The sequence below is a fragment of the Portunus trituberculatus genome, chromosome 41 (genome assembly GCF_017591435.1).
Source record: "Portunus trituberculatus isolate SZX2019 chromosome 41, ASM1759143v1, whole genome shotgun sequence".
In the NCBI taxonomy this organism is placed as follows: domain Eukaryota; kingdom Metazoa; phylum Arthropoda; class Malacostraca; order Decapoda; family Portunidae; genus Portunus; species Portunus trituberculatus.
This window is the reverse complement of record NC_059295.1, coordinates 2,163,374-2,188,979: the sequence shown is the minus strand read 5'-3', so window position 1 is coordinate 2,188,979 and position 25,606 is coordinate 2,163,374. Positions and strand designations below refer to the sequence as shown.

At 40.9% G+C, this 25,606-nt stretch overlaps 1 protein-coding gene across 10 annotated transcripts in view; it reads right to left on the bottom strand.

Annotated features, from left to right (window-relative positions):
• LOC123517175 (ubiquitin thioesterase otubain-like) overlaps nucleotides 1-25,606 on the bottom strand; it is a 392,577-nt gene that overhangs the window by 210,776 nt on the left and 156,195 nt on the right. For 9 of the 10 annotated variants that reach the window (XM_045277169.1, XM_045277172.1, XM_045277171.1 and 6 more), the window contains one exon: nucleotides 3,405-3,494. In XM_045277169.1, the coding sequence (XP_045133104.1) occupies nucleotides 3,405-3,494 (90 nt within the window). Of the gene's footprint in view, nucleotides 1-3,404; nucleotides 3,495-5,134; nucleotides 5,274-25,606 lie in introns of those variants that run through there. The other variant, XM_045277170.1, reaches the window with a different exon arrangement.

Here is a 25,606-nt window from a genome sequence, read left to right as displayed (position 1 = left end):
CCTCAGAATGCTTAACTTCATACAAGTTGTTTCACCAAGAGATGAGATGTGAAGTTTCCAATTAAGATTATGAGTAAAGGACAGACCAAGGATATTCAGTGTGGGAGAGGGAGACAAATGAGTGTCACTGAAGAGGGGATAGTTGTCTGGAAGGTTGTGTCGAGTTGATAGATGGAGAAATTGAGTTTTTGAGGCATTGAAAACTACTAGATTTTCTCTGCCCCAATTGGAAATCTTAGAGAGTTCAGAAGTCAGGCGTTCTGTGATGTCCCTTCATGATCTGTTGACTTCCTGAAGGGGGTGGTCATCACTGAAAGGATAGGGAAAGATGTAGGATGGTATCATCAGCGTAGAGTCGATAGGGCAAGAAGTTTGGTTAAGAAGATCATTAATGAATAATAGAAAGAGACTGGGTGATAGGATAGAACCCTGAGGAACACAACTATCAATTTATTTAGAAGAACAGTGGCCGTCTACCACAGCAGCAACAGAATGGTTGGAAAGGAAACTTGAGATAAAGTTGCAGAAAGAAGGATAGAAACCATAAGAGGGCAATTTGGAAATCAAAGCTTTGTGCCAGACTCTATCAAAAGCTTTTGATATGTCTAACGCGACAGCAAAAGTTTCACCGAAATCTCTAAGAGAGGATGACCAAGACTCAGTAAGGAAAGCCAGAAGATCACCAGTAGAGCGACCTTGACAGAAGCCATACTGGCGATCAGACAGAAGATTGTGAAGTGATAGATGTTTAAGAATCTTCCTATTGAGGAGAGATTCAAAAACTTTAGACAAGCAAGAGATTAAAGCTATAGGACAGTAGTGTGAGGGATTAGAACAGTCACCCTTTTTAGGAACAGGCAAGAAGGAAAGGTAGAAGTTGACAAACAAAGTTGAAAAAGTTTGGCCAGGCAAAGTGCAAGCATGGAAACACAGATTTTGAGAATAGGAAGGACCCCATTAGGAACATAAGCCTTACAAAGGTTTAGGCCAGCGAGGGCATGGAAAACATCATTATGAAGAATTCTAACTGAAGACATGGAATAGTCAGAAGGAGGAGGAGAGGGAGGAACAAGCCCAGAGTCATCCAAGGTGAAGTTGTTAGCAAAGGTTTGAGAGAAGAGTTCAGCTTTAGAGACAGAAAAGATGGCAGTGGAGAGATAGATGAAGTGAAGTTACTGGAAATGTTTTTGGCTAGATACCAGATGTCATGATGGGAGTTGGAGTTTGAAAGATTTTGACATTTTCTGTTTATGAAGGAATGTTTGGCAAGTTGAAGAAAAGACTTGGCATGATTCCAGGCAGAAATATAGAGTGCATGAGATTCAGGAGATGGAAGGCTCAAGTACCTTTTGTGGGTGACCTCTCTATCATGTATAGCAAGAGAACAGGCTAACACTGTGATAAACCAAGGTTTAGAAGATTTAGGTTAAGAAAACGAATGAGGAATGTACGCCTCCATGCCAGATACTATCATCTCCATTATGCATTCAGCACTAAGAGATGGATCTCTGACACAGAAACAGTAATCATTCCAGGGAAAATCAGCATAATACCTCCTCAGGTATCCCCAACTGACAGAGGCAAAATGCCAGAAGCACCTCCACTTTGGGGGGATCCTGAGGAGGGATTGGAGAAATAGGACAAGATACAGAAAAGAGATTGTGATTGGAGGAGCCCAACAGAGATGACAGAGTGACAGCATAAGCAGAAGAATTAGAGGTGAGGAAGAGATCAAGAATGTTGGGTGTGTCTCCAAGAAGGTCAGAAACACGAATAGGATGTTGCACCAGTTGCTCTAGGTCATGGAGGATAGCAAAGTTGAAGGTTAGTTCACCAGGATGGTCAGTGAAGGGAGAGGAAAGCCAAAACTGGTGGTGAACTTTGAAATCTCCAAGAATGGAAATCTCTGCGAAAGGGTAGAGGGATAGAATGTGCTCCACTTTGGAAGTTAAATGGTCAAAGAATTTACTATACTCAGAGGAGTTAGGGGAGAGATAGGCAGCACAGATGAATTTAGTTAGACACTGACTATTGAGTCAAAGCCAGATGGTGGAAAACTTAGAAGATTCAAGAGCATGGACACTAGAGCAATTTAAGTCATTGCACACAGCTTTCCAGCTTTGGAACAAAAATAAGAATAGAGAAAGTAGGAGGGAACAGAGAAGGGGCTACTGTTAGTTGCCTCAGACAGCTGTGTTTCGGTGAGGAAAAGAAGATGAGGTTTAGTAGAGGAGAGGTGGTGTTCTACAGGTTGAAAATTCGATCTAAGACTGTGAATGTTGCAGAAGTTAATGTATAAAAAGTTGAGGGAGGTGTCAAGACATTTGGGGCTGTTATCAAGAGAAGAGTCTGACCTGGGGACATTTCTGGTCCCCTCCCCAGAAGGGGACTCCAAGTTGCCATTTTTTTTATTTTGAATTTTAAGTGAAGGGTGTGTGTGTGATAAATGCATGTAGTTTTGATTGAAGGAGAGTTGTCTTTAGAGGGCAGGTTGTAACTGTCCCCTTGAGTTGTGAGACACAAAGGGAAACATTCAGCGAGATCACAACTAGCTTTAATGGACAGTTCACAGCACCCCCTGAACTAGTGCTATTAGACCTCATTGGAAGTAAATTATCATTTCAGTAGGTGTCTACTACCTCCTCCTGTGAATGACATACTGGTGATTTGATTCACTTAATGAAGCCTTGGCTGCTCTCTCTTATGGTTTCAATCAATTAATCAGTCAACCAGTGAAACCTTTACTATTATCGAAGACAGAGCAAAAGTTTTAGACAAAGTCTAGTATAAATTTCTAAAGTCTAATCTTTCCTCTTACACTTTCTACAGTAGTAATCCCTACCTTTGTTTCAAGTCCCCTTTTCTAACAACTCTATTGCTGTAAATATAATTTTGCACCTTGACTAATAGATATAGTGTACATAGATAATTTTCATTTGACCAAATTCTAAAAAAAGTGAATGGCTAACAATAATAAACTCATATTAAATATCAACAGTTAACCCTGAAAACATCTGGGCCAAATAATACCAATACTCAAAATATTCAAAACACTCCAAGATAAAAGCTATTTATCATATATGATAACAGAACTGATTCACCAGTACATTTCATTACATGGAAGAAGCCAAGTCTAAGTTCATGGGGATTTAGTCAAAATAAAGTAAACATTGGATCATATTACTATATTAGTGCTACTGGCTACCCATAAACTTTTCGAAACTCTTTCACTGGCTCAATGAAAGTTAATACTGAATTTTAAAAGCACCAAGTAAATTGTTTTCTTGAAAATTTGCCTAAAAGACAAAATAACACTAATGATGATAATTATGTAATAATAAGGAATAATACTTTCTATGATACCTAAGGTATCTTACATAAAAAGAAATGAACCAGTTTCTTACTTTACTGCTGTAGACAGGATCATTTGAATATTCTTCTTCCAATGAACTCAGGCCATCTAAGGACCCAACCATGGCTGTGTTGGCTTTGATCTAGAAAACAGGGAAAAAATAAATTGTAACAACTTTTAACTCATTAGTAACATTATAAGGTAACAGATACTTGGATTCTGAACTGATGACCTAATATGTGATCAATTTTTTTGTGCAAAATCAGAAATAGTAAAAAAAAAATGAAAACTGATTTTCTGATGTTAATACATTAAATGCCATTAAGTGGCAATAATGGGGAGTTTCCAGAACTAACCCACCAAATGTCATTGCTGCTACATGTCTCCTAGTGATATTAGGTAAAATATTGTTGCAGTAAATCCTAGGGGCATATACATGCATAAAATATTAATCATTAAGATACTGTAGAAATTCTGCATTGACTTTTAAAATATCCTGTATGGATAATTTTGAGAGAAGTTGGTCAAAACAGAAATATTTTTTGTGACTGTCTAGTAATACTGCTATCAAGATCTTAAATACGGCATATTACAAGTCTAAAATCTATTGATTTTGACAATAAAAAAAAAAAAAACTCTGAATGTACTACAATAGTAAGACACAACATACTCAATAACATTGTGATATATGGATATAGTTATTTCTGTGGGGATTTCAATGTCTCTCTCACAAAGCCAGCAATGTGGCAAAGAAATCAAGCACCAAAACAAACATCCCTCAGGACTCCTTTAAAATGACAGGAAAGAAAAACAGAAAGCTTTCCCCCTTCTCATGGCATAATGGCATGGACACTACAGCACGAATTACCTGGTTGCCCAACAAAGTTTGTTAAATTCAACTAAGGCAGAACAGTCAGATGTTTATTTTGGTTAGACACAACAATACTCTCACAACGACACTTGAGTTGCTTATTCTTAATTGAAATTCTTGTTTTCATGTACAGATATTTCTCGATTTATGGGTTTATATTATGCAACTTCGAAATAACACGAGGTAACCTAGTTATTTTTCAAATTACGCGAATTATTTAGAATAACACAATGTCAAAATGCTTTGCTCAAGGTCGAAGTTCAAGATTTCTGCATAGCCTTTGCAATGGCACTGGATAGAATCATTGTTTCTTCTCTTCCTTCATTCACTACAATTGGTTCTTTCATCTAAATGTTTTATTTTCCTTTCTTTGGCAGTATATAATTATGTACTGTTGTTTTTAGTATTTGGTATGGAAAATCTCAGAAATCATGAGATTCCATGAGATGTTTGTTTGTGTCACTATATTGTCATCACAATTGATCACAGCACAGAGGTGCTTTACCTCCAAGACAGCTAGTAATGCCTGATAAACATCTTCAGGAAGGTCAGTGTGTGCTGTCTTGCTGTCAGTTAGACACCTTTACTATAGCAATGACGATAATTTGATTATTTTAGCCAAGAAATGCACAAAAGTTTTTTTACACTGAATGCATGCTACAGGGATTGCAGGGTGGGTGTCCTCTCAGACACAGCCCTTCCAGTAATGAAATTAATGTATTTTATATTGGTTCTATAGGGAAAATGGTTTGGTTCACAAATTACATTATATACGGTGGAGGAAAAAAAGGCTGGCCGGGTCGCCGATCCCTACCTTCAAAATAACCGCGCTAACTTTTGCTGCCTCCCTAACCCCCCAGATGATTTGCAAAGTTAAGAACAACATAAGAGTAAATTCGTGTAATACTTACAAACATATGGCTACTTATTTGATGAAAGACCAGTCTTCCTGATCTTGCTAAGGCATGTTGGAACTGAGTCAGCCAGATGTTGGAGTGTAGAGGCGGGAATCCTTTCCCAGGTGGCACGCAACTCACCCTCTAATTTTTCCACCGTAGAGGTGTCTCTTTCCCTCAGTTCCCTTTTTAAAATGCCCCACAAGTTCTCTATAGGGTTGAGGTCAGGGCTGTTGCTTGGCCAGTCGAGAATATACTCGACCTCACTATCCAGAAGCCAGGTTTTGATGGAGTGTGCCCTGTGTGCTGAGGCCCTGTCATGCTGGAGAATCTTGGCACCACTGTTGGCAAAGCACTCCCCCAGATTTTCTTTCAGAATGTTCAGGTAAACTTGTTGGTTTACCATGACATTTTTCTGAAGCACCACTAATGGCCTCTTACCACCATACCCGAAAGCACCCCATACCATAAGGGATGGAAGGTGTTTTACTGTAAGGGCACAATACTTCGGGTCATCCCTGTTGATACCCTTCCTCACCCACACCCTCTTTCCCTTTGTGTCACTCACAACGAAAAATGACTCGTCAGTCCAAAGAACACTACACTGTTGCTTGGCCAGTCGGGAATATACTCGACCTCACTATCCAGAAGCCAGGTTTTGATGGAGTGTGCCCTGTGTGCTGAGGCCCCGTCATGCTGGAGAATCTTGGCACCACTGTTGGCAAAGCACTCCCCCAGATTTTCTTTCAGAATGTTCACGTAAACTTGTTGGTTTACCATGACATTTTTCTGAAGCACCACTAATGGCCTCTTACCACCATACCCGAAAGCACCCCATACCATAAGGGATGGAGGGTGTTTTACTGTAAGGGCACAATACTTTGGGTCATCCCTGTTGATACCCTTCCTCACCCACACCCTCTTTCCCTTTGTGTCACTCACAACGAAAAATGACTCGTCAGTCCAAAGAACACTACGCCACTTTTCTGATGGCCACTCCAAATATTTCTTTGCAAATACCTGACGAGTTTTCCTCTGGTGTTCAATTAAAGCGGGTTTGCGATGTCCCGCCACTTTCCTATAACTGAGTCGCCTGTGGAGCATGCCAGACACAGTCCTAAAGGGGCTATCACACTGGCCTATGATACACGGAACGTGGGCCATGATTCTTGGTACGAAACCAGGAACACTATCACACACAAGCTGCCTGTGTTCTTGTTATGCTAGGCAAACTGCCCACTAACCAAGACAAAGCCTAATTAAAATAAACCAGAACAAAACCATGCCGCTTATACCTCAGCCTGTGCTTTGTCCTGGAACTGCATTTGCACTTCCTCTTGTTGAAGAAAAGTAAGTAAAAGAAACTAGAGAAAAGCTGAGACGTGCGCGATGGCAACTTTAGAGTCAGAGGGGGTTGCGATGAGCCCAACCTATCGACATGATATATATATATACTTTACCTTTCTAAATTGATGAAATATTATTTGATATTCCAATATGAAAAATTTAGTCACATTCTTTTTAGTTCAAATGAAAGGTTTTTACTACATATATCATGTTTACTTTTCCATTGGGATAGCATATGGAGAACCGAGATGGATATGAAGCCATCCCCACTTGGTTCTGCTAATCCCGGGCAAGTTCCAGCTATCTAGAGCGGATGTTCCTGGTTCCGCGTATCATAGGCCAGTGTGATAGGGCCTTAACGGTCACATTGCCAAGTAACTGGGGGTTCTTCTCCTTAAGTTTCCTTGCCATAAGGGTGGGAGTGATGTCCACGCACCGCTTCAGAACTGATTTTCGTTGGTCTTCCAGTACTCTTAGCAGGAGTCGGTACGCAAGCACTGGGGGATGCTTGGAACCGAGCAACCAAGCGGTGAACACATCGGTCACTCACACCCGTTTCCTTGACAATATCCTTCATTTGAAGGCCCAGTTTGTGACACTGAATCACACTGACCCTTGTATCACGGTCAAGGGGCTTCCCACTCATGAGGTATGGATGTCACACACGATTATGCAAGGCAGACACAGCAGTTTTCGAGGCGCACGGGAGAACGGTCACGGCGAAAAAAATGTATCCCCACTACTGTCTTAATTGATACTGAGACTTAATATTTATTGCAACTGATGCGTGACTGATGGGGTAAGGTTACTATGTAGTCAATTACTCGCGGGGCATTTTTTCTTCAGAGAAATACGGATGGTATCAAATATGGATATAGAGGCCGGCCGGCCGACCTCCCGCCCGGCCAGCCTTTTTTTCCGCCACTGTATATATATATATATATATATATATATATATATATATATATATATATATATATATATATATATATATATTGTATCACATATAAAACTTATGTACCACATTTCCAACAGGCTTTCCATTTTAGCTTGCAAGGAAGATACGGTCTCACCAGCCTTCTTAATAGAGTCTACTGAATTGAAAATAGCATATATATATATATATATATATATATATATATATATATATATATATATATATATATATATATATATATATATGCCTTCAAAAGAAGATACATAGGACACTTTAAACATATTTCACTCGTTCATAAAATTAATTTGAAATTAAAAAAGTTTAAAAATTACATCATTATAAACTTTAGAATATTAAACAAAAGGAATAAATTATAAGTAAACAAGGGAAATCTTACAGCTACCTAAACAATTTCAAAATTATACATAGATTAAAGCATAAATTCTAAAATTATACAAATGTCACTAACATGCAACTAAAATGGAGCAAGTAGCAAATTTAAAACATAATTGTCAAATGAATTTTCACTTGCCAGAAGGGTACGGACACTGTCAGATAACCCATCATTATCCATTCTCTGATGTTTTATTTCATATTTGGCCTTCTTTGCATAGCTAGAGTCAAACAGATATTTCATTAAGTTTACATTGTACTTTGAACAGATGTCCCTCGCTCTTCCAAGTAAGCCTGTTCATATGAATTCCCTTTCATTCAAAACTTTATTATAGCAATATATATAAAAGCATCTTGCTCTTGAGTTATTATGAAAAATCTGGCATAATAGGTCAATATTCATTACATCAACAATAGATTCCAATGAGGGTATCCTTAAGGCTTTCAATAAGGGTTTACTTCTACAATATTTATGTAGTCCGAACATAGCTTTTACAAGTTTTTCTTGCATGGACTCTAACTCATTCATACGTTTTTTATCAATCTTAACAGTATTCAATCCATATGTCATTACAGGTCTAATTGCAGTTTTCCAGACATAAGAAGCTGTGTCAACATTAGTTTCCAAGTTGCACAACCCTGCTCCTTGTAGTGCGTAAAATGCTTTTCTGCAGGCACTACTGCGTTCATTAACATGAGCGTGAGGGTTTCTATGGGAAAGATTCACTCCCAGGTATTTCAACACATCACATTCTTTCAAAATATCTCTATTTAGGTGCCATACAGGACGCTCCGTAAAATAACATTGCCCAACTATGATACATTGTCTTGCCGGGATTAAAACACAAGCCATGATTACTTACATACTCATTAGAAACTTCAATCATTTGCTGCAGACCTGTGACAGTTAGACTACATAGAGGAATATCATCTGCATAACTAAAAATATTAAAAGACTTGGAGCCAATAACAACTCCACCATTATACGCTGATAAAGTATCCACAAGATCTTTGTACGAGTAAAATAGGTTAAATAAAAAAGGAGATGTTAGCCCACCTTGGCGAGTACCTCTAGAGACTTGGATATCATCAGATAAATATGTTCCCAACTTAATTTGTACCATAATTGATGTGTACCACATAAGCAAAGTAGCCCAGCAATCCTTAGGAATCACTCCCATTGCCTTGTAAAAAATTACCTCATGAGGTATCGCATCAAACGCTCCCTGGGCATCTAAAGAACATATATACAGCAAGCCCCGCTTAACGAAGGGGTTACGTTCCTAAAAAACACTTCGTTAGGCAAAACTTCGTTAAGTGAACCGATTATAACAAGTTTAACCCCTGACTTGAACTTCCATTGAAAGTAAACAAAGCGAGAGTGCATCATAGTACAGTGAAAGGTTTAATGAAAGTAAAAATTATGAAGTTAAACATTTAGGCAGTTTAATTTAAGCAATTATAATGTACACTAATGTATGTATGTACATAACCTTATAATGTTGATGATCTTAAATTTATGAAGGGAGGGAGAGTGAAACGGGAAAGACACTAATTGGCAACCTGTGGAATGTAAACAAAGGGCGCATAGTGGATAAGGTGGTGAGCGTGGGATCGGGCAGACGTCCAGCCGTAGGTTCGAATCCCACCACGTACAGCCTTAAAACACTTTGCCATTTGTCGAGTGGTTTAAAGTTACCTACATGTCACCATGATACCCAGGTTCTAGGTGGTTACACTCAAGATGAGCTTGGGTGGTGATATGGGCCCTAATATGAGTACCACTATAAATAAAATTGCCTGCACCACTAATGGGCGGAAGCTGAACAGCACTTCCACTACACTATTCAAGTGTGCCTACAGGCGCTATAGGCCTTACCGTAAAAAAAAAAAAAAAAAAAAAAAAACATACAAAACTTATGTACCACATTTCCACAAGGCTTTCCATTTTATCCATTGTAGAGTCACGAGTTCAGGTGGTTCTTTTAGCTTGCAAGGAAGATACAGTCTCACCAGCCTTCTTAATAGAATCTGCTGACTTGAAAATAGTAGAGACAGTAAATGGAGTCAAGATGGTGGCGACCAATGCTATTAATTTTCTTGCCTTTCTCATGTCTGTGAATAATATCCAGCTTCACTTCGAGAGTAAGAGACTTCCTGGTCTTCTTAGGAATGCTAGGCCACATTGCAGGGCGTTTTGGTGGTAAGTTGAACGAGGGAAGACAGAACTGTTGCTGATGCTGTTATTGTTTTGAACAGGGGAGTGAGTGGTGCGTGTATTGTCCAAGAGAGGCTTGATCTTGTTCTTGATCTTGATTCCATAGGTGTCCCAGGATTTCTCCTGAGGCAGGCCTTAGTATCAGCAGTTCCTGGTGTATTCAAAAGCCTGTCGGCTTGCGTGATACGGCGGGGCTTTCAAACTTGGAAAAAATTACCTGGATAAAACTTTGATAAAGCGAGTTTGGTGTTCGTTAAACGGGCAGATGGTAGCATAATGAAAGCTTCGTTGTAGCGAAATTTTGTTGTGTGAAGCTTCGTTAAGCGGGGGTTGCCTGTATATATATATATATATATATATATATATATATATATATATATATATATATATATATATATATATATATATATATATATATATCATATATATACATATATATATATAGTAGAATCTCGAATCTCGATCGTAATTGGGACCCAAAATACTGATCGAGATTCGAAATATCGAGATGCGAAGTTAACTTCATATAGGAAAAAATGCAATTGGGACCAAAACTTTGGCAACTAACCTATATCAAGTACACTAACTCTCAGGCTGACACCTAAAGTACTTACCACACTACACACTGCAGTTCATATAATAAAACTAAAGAAATGTTACAATAAAACAACACATATTTACCTTATATTTATTGAAATAAAATTAGGGTGATTGATGGGGGTTGGGCTGGTGGCTCGGCTACTGGGACTCACCACCTTCACTCCCTAATCTTGTCATGGCCTTGCGTACGTTCTCTCCACTGCAGCCAGCACCGTCAGTCTCTGCATTAAATCCTACAAATGGTGGTTCTTCTGGTAGTTCAGTGTCCAAACATCAAGGTCTATTGGTCCTTCGTCGTCGTCTTCTGTGACATTCTCGATGACCTCGGCGACTCGCTGCTGCATCTTGAACAACCTCGTTATAGTGGACTGTTTTTGTTCATTGACTTTACTGTTGTATATGCCCATCATTTTTCTATTGAGATAATCAAAAGCCTCCTGGAGAGTTTCATTCTCCACTTTTCCCTCCACAATATCCCTGGCCTTTGCCACAAGCCCCAGTGCCTCGGACAACTGTTGAACACTCGGGGAGGGAGGCTGTGACACAGTATCAGGCTGTTCCAATTCTTCCTCCATTACGTCTTCTTTAATTAAATTTTCGATTGCTTCACTTGCATCAACCTTTTCTTTGGACACTTTTACTCCTGGTGCTTGTTTTTCATTTTTAGAAATGAAGGTGGCTTTGGGAGAACGTTTCCAATAAAGGCCAGTCTCATCACCATTATATATCTGGTCTTTGCAATAGCCTCCATCTTCTATTATTTGTTTGACTATTGCAGGATAATTAGCAGCACTTTCACTATCAGCAGAAGATATCTCGCCTTGATACTGTGCATATTTAATGCCACACCGCTTCTTAAACTTCTGCAGCCACCCCACAGAAGCATTAAATGCAGGTGGATTTTTTACTTGTTTTTTCTTGCAAACAGCCTGGTAGAATATCCTTGCCTGTTCACGCAGCTGAGGACCATTGATACTAACTACCTCTCTTGCTCGTCGTTGAATCCACTTCACCAGATAATATTCCATTTCTGCCACTAGACGATTACTTTCATTATAAATACACGTGATGCGGCGCTGTCCAAGTGTGTTTCCTGTGAACAATTTTTTTGCCAATGTCACTGATTTTTTCACTTCATCTTTTTTGCTTTTCAATGTGGAAATAGTACTCTGAGGAATGCCAGTAAGTTTTTGTATTTCACTGACTCTGTAGCCTTTCTCCAAGAGCTGCAACACTTTTATCCTTGTCCTCTGCAGTGTATTTGTTCAGTTTTTTGCCCTTTCGATAATCACGTTTTTCACTTCCGCATTTTTTCACACTTTGTTGTCCTTTACACTCATTTTCGCTCTTATTCACCCCTTGGGCCCTTCCATTGGCTGCGGGAAACATGATGAATGGGATCCAGGTAGCCTGCCCGCACCCGTAAACGACCTTGACCGCGCACACCGCACACACTGGTTTTAAACAGAGCGGGGGGAGGCCGCGTGTACTGATACACTCCACAAGCTGCCGCTAGGTGGGAGAGCAATCAAAACAATCGCATCGCGATGCGCCGCGCTTTTGATGAAAAAAAAAAAAAAAAAAAACAGCAATCAAGATTTGTGTAATTTCATCGAGATGTGTGAATAGTGGGTTTTTTATGGTGCAATTGAGATGCGAAATATCGAGATGAGATTGATTGAGATTCAAGATTCTACTGTATATATTATATATATATATATATATATATATATATATATATATATATATATATATATATATATATATATATATATATATATATATATATATATATATATATACGTATATACATACAGTGGTACCTTGTAGTACGAATGCCTTTGAATAGGAACAATTTGGATTACAAACAAAATAAAATGGTTTTTTTACATTGGAGGATGAACATTTTTTTGGAGTGCGAAAAATAACAAACGCGGTCAACAGATTGCGCGCAGCACTGCGCGATCAGCTGACTGCATGCTGGGACACCACGCTGCCTCAGTGCCTCAGGAGTGTTGTTTGCAGTTGCTTGTTGTTTTGTAGTGCCGCGGATAATAGTATTAAGGTTTTTTAGTTATTAAGATCATTGCTTATCGTACCAGCACACATGGTCACGAGACATACAGACAGAAGTATGGAAGATTCTAGAAGATGCGGGGAAGAAAGAGTATCCAGCTCATGAATTAAAAGCCTTAACCCTTATAGCCCTTCAGGCACGATCATGGCTCTTACGTTAGAGCCTGTCAGGCATGATCTTGGCGCTTTTCAGGAGCCGCATTCCGATGGTCCAGATATATCTTATATCTGGACTGTGCGTGCTCCTTTATGCCGCACAGTTTGTTTATGCTTGAGGCTATCTGTCATATATCGAGGTCTGTCATTGGCCCATTGTTTTCAAGATGGTGGACACTTAGCCAATCATATCCTTTTACAAGGATATGTTTGTGGAAGTTTGAGGGCACCAAACGTGAGGATGGTGAGAGCACTTATGTCAGTATGCTGTATTTTATCATTTTTTAGGTACCGTATTTCCCGTCTCATAAGACGCACTTTTTTTTCCTGAAAAATGCCCCCAAAATCACCCTGCGTCTTAACACTGGAAGGTCAAGTTGATAGGGATGTCTGACAAGCCTCCAACACCCCAGGAATGACAGAGAAACACTCACACTCAACAAACATACAATGTAATCCTACAATTATCATTTACTTTGATACTACACTTTGTTTAATGAAGGTACAGTATACGAAGATATCTGTTTTGATACTGCACTTTTCTGATGAATGTAACAAGGTATTTACAATATCGATTGTTATGAAGTGAATTGGTTGTTTTGATGACTCACCAACGGCATCTACACACAAACATGCCAACTAACGGTATCCTAGCAGACGTCGCAACTTCCCTTGCCTTCCCTGTCATTCAGCAGACAATACTCCTCCAAGAATGGCATCAAAGCAGAGAAGGAAGGCCTATACTGTCAGTTACAAGCTAGACGTTATCGAATATGCAAAGAGACTGGCTGCAGAAAGAAACATACCAGCAAACAAGTTTACTGGATCATCGTCTTGGTGCTACCACTTCATGAAACGGAACAATCTGAGTATGAGAGTGAAGACCAGGATTGCACAGAAGTTGCCTGCAGAATACGAGGATAAAGTGCTAGAATTTCACAAATACGTGATCAATGCTAGAAAAGAGATAAATTATGAAATGGGACAGATCGGCAATATGGATGAAGTACCGTTGACTTTCAATGTCCCATCAAACAAAAGTGTGGAAAATAAAGGTGCAAAGACAGTGACAATAAAAACAACTGGTCATGAGAAATCTCACTTTACAGTTATTTTTGCCTGCTGTGCAGATGGCAGAAAACTTCCACCACTACTTATTTTCAAACGAAAAACTATGCCTAAGGATAAGATCCCAGCTGGTGTTCTTGTTCATGTGCACCCTAATGGATGGATGGATGAGGCTGGAGTTCAACTGTGGCTTGAGAAGGTCTGGTCACAACGTCCTGGTGGTTTGTTGAAGAAACCAACGTTACTAGTGTGGGATCAGTTTCGAGCCCACAAAAACTGAACCCACAAAGAAAAAACTCCAACAATTAAATACGAAACAAGCAGTCATTCCAGGTGGTTTAACATCACAGCTACAACACTTAGACGTCTGCATCAACAAGCCCTTTAAAGGTTTCGTGCGTGAGGAGTGGGGCAAGTGGATGGCTGCTGGTGACCATGACGTAACGCCAACAAGACGATTCAAAAGACCATCTATTACACAAGTCTGTGAATGGGTAAAGACGTCATGGGGTGCAGTGAAGGAAGAAGTTATAGTCAGATCATTCAAGAAATGTGGAATAAGCGATGTGATGGATGGAACTGAGGATGAATTTCAACTACGGAAAGTGACAGCGGCAATGAACACAGTAGCAACAATGAATTCGCAGGATTTGAGGATCAATAAATGTCTACAGTTTGTTATTTTGTAACAATTATTTTACCAGTACAGACAACCCCCGTTTAACGAAGGGGTTACGTTCCTAAAAAACACTTTGTTAAGCGAAACTTCGTTAAGCGAACCAATTATAACAAGTTTAACCCCTGATTTGAACTTCCATTGAGAGTAAGCAAAGTGAGAGTGCATCATAGTACAGTAAAAGGTTTAATGAAAGTAAAAATTATGAAGTTAAACATTTAGGTAGTTTAATTTGTCATTATAATGTACACTAATGTATGTACGTAACTTTATAATGTTGATGATCTTAACTTTATGAAGGGAGGGAGAGTGAAACGGTTAATACACTAACCGGCAACCTGTGGAATGTAAACAAAGTGTGCATCATGGTACTGCATACAAAACTTATGTACCATATTTCCACATGGCTTTCCATTTTATCCTTTGTAGAATCACGAGTTCTGGTGGTTCTTTTAGCTTGCAAGGAAGATGAGGTCTCACTAGCCTTCTTAATAGAGTCTCTTGACTTGAAAATAGTAGACAGTAGATGGAGTCAAGCCATGGTGGGAAGCAATGTTATTAGTTTTCTGGCCTTTCTCTTGTCTGTGAATAATACCCAGCTTCACTTCGAGAGTAAGACACTTCCTGGTCTTCTTAGGAACGTTAGGCCACATTGCAGGGGGTTTTGGTGGTAAGTTGAACTAAGGAAGATGAGCTGCTGGTGACGCTGTTATGCTTTGACTGGGCAGTGAGTGGTGCGTGTGATCTTGATCTTGATGCTACAGGTGACACATAATTTCTTCTGAGTCAGGCCTTTGTATCGGCAGAGCCTGTGTTGTCCACGAGAGGCTTGATCTTGATCTTTATTCTACAGGTGTCTCAGGATTTCTCCTGAGGCAGGCCTTAGTACCAGCAGCTCCTGATGTATTTAAAAGCCTGTCAGCTTGCATGATAGTGGGGCTTTCAAATTTGGAAAAAAATTACCTGGATAAAACTTCGTTAAAGCGAGTTTGGTGTTCGTTAAACGAGCAGATGGTAGTGAAACGAAACCTTCGTTATAGCGAAATTTCGTTGTGTGAACCTTCGTTAAACGGGGGTTGCCTGTATTTATTTTATAAAATTTTGTTGATATTTTGTAATAAAGCAATATTTTGATGCTATTATTGGTGCTGTAGAGTCGCTGACTTGGAACTGATGCTCAGGTACATTGTAAAACCCCCAAAACTTTTTTTCCAAAAATTGCTTAGCTAATTATAGGGTGCGTCTTACCACTTGTAGCGTCTTATGAGACGGGAAATACGATATTTCTTGGTGAGATATAAGATATACATGTATTTCCATGGATAAGTAAGCAGTTCAGAAACATATTATGATGCATGACAATAGTGGAATCATTATTTTATCTCGTTATTGGTTTAGATAACAGTGAGTATTGCTGGCTTGATGGAGTCATCTGAGGACGATGTGTTGACGCTTGTTTCTGACCGCGAATAAGTTGAATTTTCATATTACAATTTGCTTACTTCCCTGATTTATTTTCCATAATGAATGCAGTACATCAAAGAAAAACTTATTGGCTTATATAAGAGTGTGTGGTGCTGGCTTGACGGAGTCACATGAGGAGGATGTGGTGATGCTTGTTTCTAACCACGAGAAGTTGAATTTTCTTTATATTACATTTTGCTTACTTTCCTGCTTTATTTTCGTATCTTCTATAGTTATAACATAATAGTCGTAGTAGTAGTATATATAGTATGAGTATGCAAAATGTATGAAATTAGGTGAAAAAACCTTTTTTTTTTTTGTCTTAGGAGGTGGTTTGGAATGAATTATACTTTCTTCCATAAGAATACATGTATTTTGATGCTTTGGAGTAAGAACATTTTGGAGTAAGAACAAAATTTTGAACGGATTAAGTTTGTATTCCAACGCACTACTGTAAATACAGGCAACCCCCGCTTAATTAAGGGGTTACGTTCCTAAAAAACACTTCGTTAAGCGAAACTTTGTAAAGCGAACCGATTATAATAAGTTTAACACGACCTGAACTTCCATTGAGAATAAGCATACCGAAAGTGCATCATAGTACAGTGAATGGTTTAATGAAAGTAAAAATTATGAAGTTTAACATTTAGGCAGTTAGATTTAAGTCATTACAATGTACACTAATGTATGTATATACAAAACTTTATAAAGTTGATGACCTTAAATTTATGAAGGGAGGAAGAGTGAAACGGGAAAGACACTAACCGACAACCTATAGAATGTAAACAAAGGGCGCATCATTGTACCGCACACAAAACTTATGTACCACATTTCCACAAGGCTTTCCATTTTATCCATTGTAGAGTCATGAGTTCAAGTGGTTCTTTTAGCTTGCAAGGAAGATACAGTCTCACCAGCCTTCTTAATAGAGTCTGCTGACCTGAAAATAGTAGAGACAGCAGATGGCGTCAAGATGGTGGCCAGCAATGCTATAGTTTTCTAGCCTCTCTCATGTCTGTGAATAATATCCAGCTTCACTTTAAGAGTAAGAGACTTCCTGGTCTTCCTAGGAACGCTAGGCCACATTGCAGGGCGTTTTGGTGGTAAGTTAAGCGAGTGAAGAAGGCTGCTGCTGACGCTGTTATGGGAGTGAGTGGTGCGTGTGTTGTCCACAAGAGGCTTGATCTTGATCTTGATCTTGATTCTACAGGTGTCCCAGGATTTCTCCTGAGGCAGGCCTTAGTATTTGCGGCTCTTGGTGTATTGAAAAACTTGTCGGCTTGTGTGATACGGCAGGGCTTTCTAACTTGAAAAAAATCACATGGATAAAACTTAGTTAAAGTGAGTTTGGTGTTTGTTAAATGAGCTGATAGTAGTAAAATGAAACCTTCGTTGTAGCGAAATTTCGTTGTGCGAACCTTCGTTAAATGGGGTTGCCTGTGTGTGTATATATATATGTGTATATATATATATATATATATATATATATATATATATATATATATATATATATATATATATATATATATACAGTAAAGTCCCGGGTTACGTCGGTCTCGAGTTATGTCAAACTCGTAGTTACATCAGTCCACTATAAGGCAATTTAAGATTAAAAAAATTGAAAATTTATAAATCGTAAAGCGCGGGATTTATTGTTATTGTTGGTGGTTACCCGTCACACCGCCCGCCTCACGCTTGAATACAATAACACCCTGCCTCAGTTCCACCACACCGTCGCCCCTGGCAAGAGTGTTATCCTACTTCTGCGTTTACTGACTCAAGTTCTTAGTATCTTGCTCAATGGCACCAAAGAGAAAACTCCTTAGTGACAGCAGTGATGCTAAGAAAAGGAAAACCATTACCCTACAAGAAAAAGAGAACGTAATTAAAGACATGAGAAGGGAGGCAGCAGCTGTGTGTGAGGGAGTGAAGAAGAAAATGGGAAGCCCGTTACCATGACAACGAAGAGGTTGACGACCTTGAGGGTTCGCGCACCCATCACAACAATAACAACTCTGGAGCCTTCGCCTGGGCCACACGACACACGCAGCTCACTTGCACCGTCTGTGCCTGTCTGCTGATCCCTATTGCCCTTTCCTACTTCATTTCCTGCCCCACTGCCCACGCTTCTACTCCCACCGCACTGCACTACACTCCCAGCTGTCTGCCCTGGGCGTCACAACATTCGACCTGCCCACCCTCCTGGCGGCCTCAGGGCCATCCCTCTCGGCAACCTGCAGTCCTTTGCGTTCATGGCCCTAATCAACAACAAAAACAAACTTGTGTTTCATATTCCTATATAGTTGTAAAGGGCCAGACAGCCCCCCACCACCCCATGGTGAGATAGACTGTCATTTCCGAAAGGGCTTACCCCTCCGTCCTCCTGACTGCCCACTAGGGCGGGCAGAGAGCGGTCTGGAAGATCTACCCCGAGTATTCCCAGGACGAGGGCGAACTTGTGTTCGTCGGGGAGAAGCAGCCAGAGACCTCGAAGCTGAGGGGGCAGGAAGATGAGAACCGCACTCCACCAAGGGTGTACCGGTGGCCGGACATGGATGAGCCAGGGCCCTGAGAGCAGTCTCATGGAGAGTCATGGCAGCATTACTCTTGGAAGACTGGAACGTTTCCTGCAGCTTGGCCTCATCAAAGAGGAGAGGAGAAAAGATGGGGGACCATCTAAGGATGCCCTTCCCCACCTGAGAGAAGGTGCGTCTGAGTTGGGCAATGTAGGACTCCCTTCTCCCCAAGCCCGAAGATTGGCATTGACGTAAGTAGAATCACGGCAGATGTCATTCAAGGCCATATGAACAGCCTTAAAGAGCTGTCCCTCTAAATCCAACAGGTGCGACGGGAGATGTGGTACCGTCAGTAGGTGAAGGGCACCTAAGCACCAAAAAGAGTAGTTGAGTGCGTCCAGAGAACGACCAACCACTCCCTCCATCCTGGCTACCTACTGCTGGTCACGGATAACCCTCGGCTCACGGGAGCCCGAGTTCAAGGCATGGTGCAAGTTCTGGTTAACGGCAGTAGCCTTCCCTGAGCCTTCCTGGTCCAATACTGTGTACATCCTGGCAAACCTGCCTGAAGGATACCCAAGAGAAGCCGGCTTCCTGTCATTGGCCTTTAGGTAAGTATTGTTGGCTTGCTCCCTGAAGAACTGGAGGGGTTGAGCCCAAGCGAGGAGAATCGGCCCTCCCTGTGACTCAGGTACACCAGCTCCAGGTGCGAGAGGACCCTCTTGCTCAAGCCTTTGGCCCCTCGCATCCTCAAACACTGAATTGATGTAATCCATCACGTGGTGGTACATGGAGGCCGATGGGGGCTGGGTCTCATCCTCCTCCAGTCCCCCGGGGATGTGGTGGGACGGGGCAGGTCCTGGAGACAAAGAGGCCGGGCCCTGCCACCCCGAACAAAAAGACCAGGGGGAACCATGGAGTACCTGTCTATCAGTACTATCTATGAGGAGAAGGTCACTACCCCGGAGACAGGCAGTCCGGGGGGTGCCTCCAGGAGCGGAGACGCCAGCCTCAGAGGGGAAGCGCACACCTCGAAGGGAGGGGAGGTCCTGGCGCCTCTCTGGCGTAAGACAGTGGGTTTGTTAGGACGTAGGGGGGCCGGCTGACTCTGAGCCCCTAGCGGCCGAAAGGACATAGGTGGCAGCCCTTGGAAAAGGCGTGGGCAAGCCACCTGGTAGGCGAAGGGGCAGAGCATCACCCTTGCCTGGGACCTCACCATGGGCCTTGGGGGAGGGGCCAGGAGCAGTGCACTGGTCCACCCTCTCCCTGTCCTCCCCCCCACCGTGGGGCGGGACTTCTTGATCCTTCTAGCGTCATCCTTAAGAGCATGAGAATGCTTGGAAGCCACCTCAAGCCCCCGGACGGCCCCCCCTGGCCCCCTGACTTGATGTGACTGCACACACCTTTTTGCGTCAGGACTCTTGGGGGGTAGGACACTGAACTTCATCAGGTCTCTGTCCGAGGACAAGGGGAGAGCTGAAAGAGGTGGGTCAGTAGCCAGGGAAGACACAGGGTTATGTAACTCTCCCAACCATGAAGACACCTGGCTGTCAACAGAAGTAAGAAGTTGCTCCTGCCAGGATTCCAAAAACAGGGAAAAATCTATAGAGACTGGAGGCTTAGACACCTGCTGAGAAGCTGAATCATCAGCAGTGAGCTCATCCTGAGAAATTACACTGCCTGCCTGAAGGTCAACACCTCCAACAGAAATAGCAGAGGAGACCTGAGAGCTAGAATCCCCAGACATATGGCTCGTGTCACTGCTGATACCAGACCGGGTATGAGAGCCCTTAGACTTACCCTTTAAGTTAGCTTTAGCCTCCCGCTTGCGCCTCAACCCGCATTGATACTTGTAGGCGGTAAGAATCTTATCCTTGCTCCAGCCAGAACACTCATCACACCTCTTACCTAGGCTGCAGAACTCTCTGCACTTGATACAGACCGAATGAGGATCGTGCAGGACACTACCCAAGACCCTGGAACAGTCAGGCCTAAAGCAAATCCGCCTCGTGGGCTGTGGCGAAGGAGACGTAAACACTGCAGAAGGACCGGTAGGGTCATCCATATGGCTGGCCAAAACACCCTCCAGGACGGGAACAGACCGCCCCGGAGACACAGAAACATCACTAGAATCTTCCTCCATAGAAACAGGAGTAAAAAGAAGGCGAAAAAAGGCGAGGAAGAAAGGAAGCAGCGGCGGAAACGCAGGTCTACTCGCTCTGCGCGCCGAGAAATAACTGACTGGTTGTCCACGCAGTGTGCTGATGGCAGCAATAAGCGCCGCGCTGCCAGGAGTAGCGCTAAAGCGGGCGGTTTCTCGGCGAAAAGGTAATGTGGAGCAGTGGAACTGCTATATTTTGTATGAAAAACAGGTGTGTGTGACAGAAATATATATATATATATATATATATATATATATATATATATATATATATATATATAAAGTCCCGGGTTACGTCGGTCTCGAGTTACGTCAAACTCGTAGTTACGTCAGTCCACTATAAGGCAATTTAAGATTAAAAAAATTGAAAATTTATAAATCGTAAAGTGCGGGATTTATTGTTATTGTTGGTGGTTGCCCGCCACACCGCCCGCCTCACGCTTGAATACAATAACACCCTGCCTCAGTTCCACCACACTGTCGCCCCTTGCAAGAGTGTTACCCTACTTCTGCATTTACTGAATCAAGTTCTTAGTATCTTGCTCAATGGCACCAAAGAGAAAACTTCTTAGTGACAGCAGTGATGCTAAGAAAAGGAAAACCATTATGCTACAAGAAAAAAAGGACATAATTAAAAGACATGAGAAGGGAGGCAGCAGCTGTGTGTGAGGGAGGGAAGAAGAAAATGGGAAGCCCGTTACCATGACAACTGGGAGGTTGACGACCTTGAGGGCTCGCACACCCATCACAACAATAACAACTCCGGAGCCTTCGCCTGGGCCACACGACACTCGCAGCTGACTTGCACCGTCTGCACCTGTCCCTATTGCATTTCCTGCCCCGCTGCCCACGCTTCTACTCCCACCGCACTGCACTACGCTCCCAGCTGTCCACCCTGGGCGTCACAACATTCAACCTGCCCACCCTTCTGGCGGCCTCAGGCGTCCACCCCTCTCTGCAACCTGCAGTCCTTCGCATTCGTGGCCCTAATCAACAACAAAAACAAGCTTGTGTTTCATATTCCTACATACTTATAAATAATATAACGATATAACCTTTAACTTACCTGAATGACCATAAACAATGATTGGTTGAAAACTCCATAATATGCTTTGAAATGTACGGAAACTCGAGTTACGTACAAAATCGACTTACGTCATGTTTCAGGAACGTAACTCTGATGTAAACCGAGACCTTACTGTATATATATATATATATATATATATATATATATATATATATATATATATATATATATATATATATATATATATATACAGTGCTTACTCCAATTTTGCGAGTTCAAATTTAGAAATTAGTGTTCCACACAACCTAAGGGGAATTTAATAAAAAAGTTAATGTGAATAAGAAATTTATAGGAGGAACCAGTAAATAAAATTAATCACCAGACTCTTTCGCGGCAGTTATGGCTGGGAGCACTCACCCCCACATTTCAGTGTTCCAGCAGCTGTTCTAGCTGCTAGCTACAGGACCTGCAACCTCTGAGCAGCTAGAAATTTATCTGGCTTTTAATACGGTGGGAGTATCGAGTCTGGCGGGATCAAGTTCTCCTGCACGTGGTAGTTTTTGCGTAGTCAAGAGGACGAGCGGTGATGTTAACGCCTTGGTAGTTGGGACGAGTGAGCCAGCGCACTAGCAGGACTAGCCGACCCCAAAATGTTGCCAATGCCTATCATCACACTCACTATCCCCTTTGATTATCTTTTAAATATTATTTGCCCTTTTAATGGCTTAAATGTTTATTATAATTTTATCTTAATATATATTAATGGAATAACCCGAGGGAAGCAACGATTTGCCATCAGTAAATTGATTTATTTATCCTTTATTTTAAGGTTAATTCCAACACACTCCCCAGCAAAGATTGCAATTTTATTCTAAATTGCAATTATACTTACTATTTAATATTTTGAGGTCATGTATGGTTAAGGCAGATATAGTCACTCCGCACTATTCCCCGGAAATCCATATGGTGATTTGTTTAATTATTGTTAAATCCTCACTACGTCATGAAGTAGGGCGTAGTGTAGCATTTTTGGGGAACACATATTTGAGAGAGGTACTCAAATATATTTTCTAACCTAAGACATAAAATTATTAACTTAATTCTAAACAAGACAATGAAATAAACAAATCATCCTCACCTTAGCAATATATCTTCACCCTTGAAGAGGATGTAACCTTTGTTTTCCTAAATATCCCCATAAAAATTGACTAAAGTGTAGCATTTTTTAATATTAAACCCCAACTTAACCTAAATCTAACTTAATCTAACAACTTACAAGTAAGGCAGTTTATCCCTAAGCATCTTATTGAACTTTATGGCCGCGTGCCACCTCGGTCTAGGGTTAACCTGACTATCAATGTCACGAGCTGGAGGCTCATTGGCGCCACCGTCCGATCCACTTCTATTCCCTTTCCTCCCCGCGTGAGTCACTGACACCTCCAACGGGTACAGGTTGGAAATAGAGTGGTATTCCACGGCGCCGTTTCCCTGCTTAACCTTGACTGTTCTTATTTTGGCGTCACGACCAGCAATAAGTTCTATTATCCTTCCCAACATCCAGTAAGGTCTGGATTTGTTGATGGTCTTAATGAGAACTACATCACCCACCCTTACCCTATTCCCCCAGTTACTCTGATACAAATTACGACTGTGTTCTCTTAGGCTCAGCAGATATTCGCTGTACCAGTCTTTTAAAATTGTCAAGGATCTCTTCCTGAACTACTAGAGTGTTCTCCAGTGTTTCCTGGTCATCCACCCATATGTTTTCATCATCCTTCAATACAATGGATGAATTGCTATGTAATTTTATAAATGAGTTGGGTGTTATGGACTCCAGGTCATCAGCACCGGATCTATAAGTTAGGGGCCTGGAGTTCATAGCTAGCTGAATATTCGAAATAGATGTTAGCAATTCAAAATAAGACAGCTTAGCCCTGCCAATTACCTTGTATAGGCAGTTCTTTAGGGTACGAATAAGTCGTTCCCAGGCAGAACCAACCCATGCAGAATATACAGGAATCTTAATGTGTTTAATCCCGCATTTCTCTAGTTCTTCCCTAAATTCTTCTGATTTGAGGGCATTTTCTAATACAAGACCCCCTTTTAAAAATTATTTTGCATTATCAGAGTACATATACTGGGGAATGGAGTGGGCATTGCAGAACTGTTGGAAGGTTAACAGAAAATTTTTGGTGGTCATATCTGATACTAGTTCAAAGTGAACAGCTCTTATATTCAAACAAGTAAAGATTAAAATATATACCTTCACTGCCTTGGCTGCCACTATATCTTGAACCCAAAAATGACCCGTATAATCCACTCCAACATGTTGGAAGAGTTTCACTAAATTCATGTGATGCTTAGGCATGTCTGTAAATTTTGGGTATTTAAATGCTAATGCATTGTATTTTTTACAAACTGTACAAGTTCCCAGTGCACTCTTGACTGCCGCCCTACCCTTAGAGATCCAAAATCCTTGTTCCCTAATATAATTTAAGGTAGTACCAATGCCTAAATGCTGCATTTTTAGATGAGTCATTTATAATGACAAGAGCAAGTCTGCTTTCCTTTGGCAAGACTATGGGATTGTGTACATTATAATCAAAATACAAGCATTTGCTTATCCTGCCTCTGGATCTTAAAATGCCTTTATTATCTAGGAATAAGTTAAGATTATTTACCAGAGGAGGTATTACTTTGTTATTATTAGTAGTATTGGTTTGGATACCAGCATTACTTAAAAATTCCAGTTGCTTTTGGAAATATTCCTTCTGAGCTGGTTTTATCCAGTACTCCCATGCTTTCATTTTAGGGTCACAGCCTTTAATCTTGCTCAGGAACTTATACATATATGAGGTGCACTTTATCAGCTTATTTATACTAGAGTAATTATTTATATTTAAAACTCAGGTGTTTACTTTAGCAGGTTGATGTGCACACAAAGTACTTATTAAGGGTTTCTGAGCAGGTGATATACTAAGCAAGGGATATTGTGGCCACTGGGTGAAATTATTAGACAACCACTGCAGACCTTCCAGCTAGAATTTCATCTTAGTTGTAAACTTACTATAAGTAAGCCCCTGTGTTACCAGGTCTGCAGGGTTTTCGTCAGTAATTATATACTTATGATGGATGGGAACATGGTACTTATTCATTATCTCCATTTTTAAACTGGTGGCATCTAATATTCTGTTACGGAGGAACTTGGACTTGGTCTTTGTCTTTTTTGTCAACAGCCAGTTTAATACCACTTGGGCATCTACACAAATATTTATGAATCTAATTTGCATGCCCTTATAAGAGTCTAGAATTGATGGTATGCATTTTAGAGCCAATATGACTCCCATGAGCTCCAACGTAGGAATGCTATGCTGATTCTTGGCCTTAATAGGTGCTAATTTGGATTTGGCAAATACAAAGGATCACTGGTCATTATCATTTACAGCATAAGCTACTAAGCCATATGCCTCAGCAGAACTATCACAAAAAACATGCAAGCCATACCCTGCATCCTCATTAAATGCCTGTCTACTAAAATTTTGTTGTTCTAAATCCTTACTCAGCTTTTTCATTTCAGTACATATTTCATTATTTAATGTATCATCCCAGCCTACTTCAGACTTCCATATCTTTCGCATTAATATCTTCCCTCTTATTGTAACAGGGAGAGCAAAATTGATTGGGTCAAATAACTTTGAGGTTTGGGATAGCACCCTTCTTTTTGTGTTAGCTTGTGGGTCCAATTTACAAGGGGCTATGCTTAGGGTGTCTTTATTAAAATTATATTTGTATCCCAAGACCCTTTCTTCCTTACAATTATGTTCCACAAGTCTTTCATCACGTGCCAT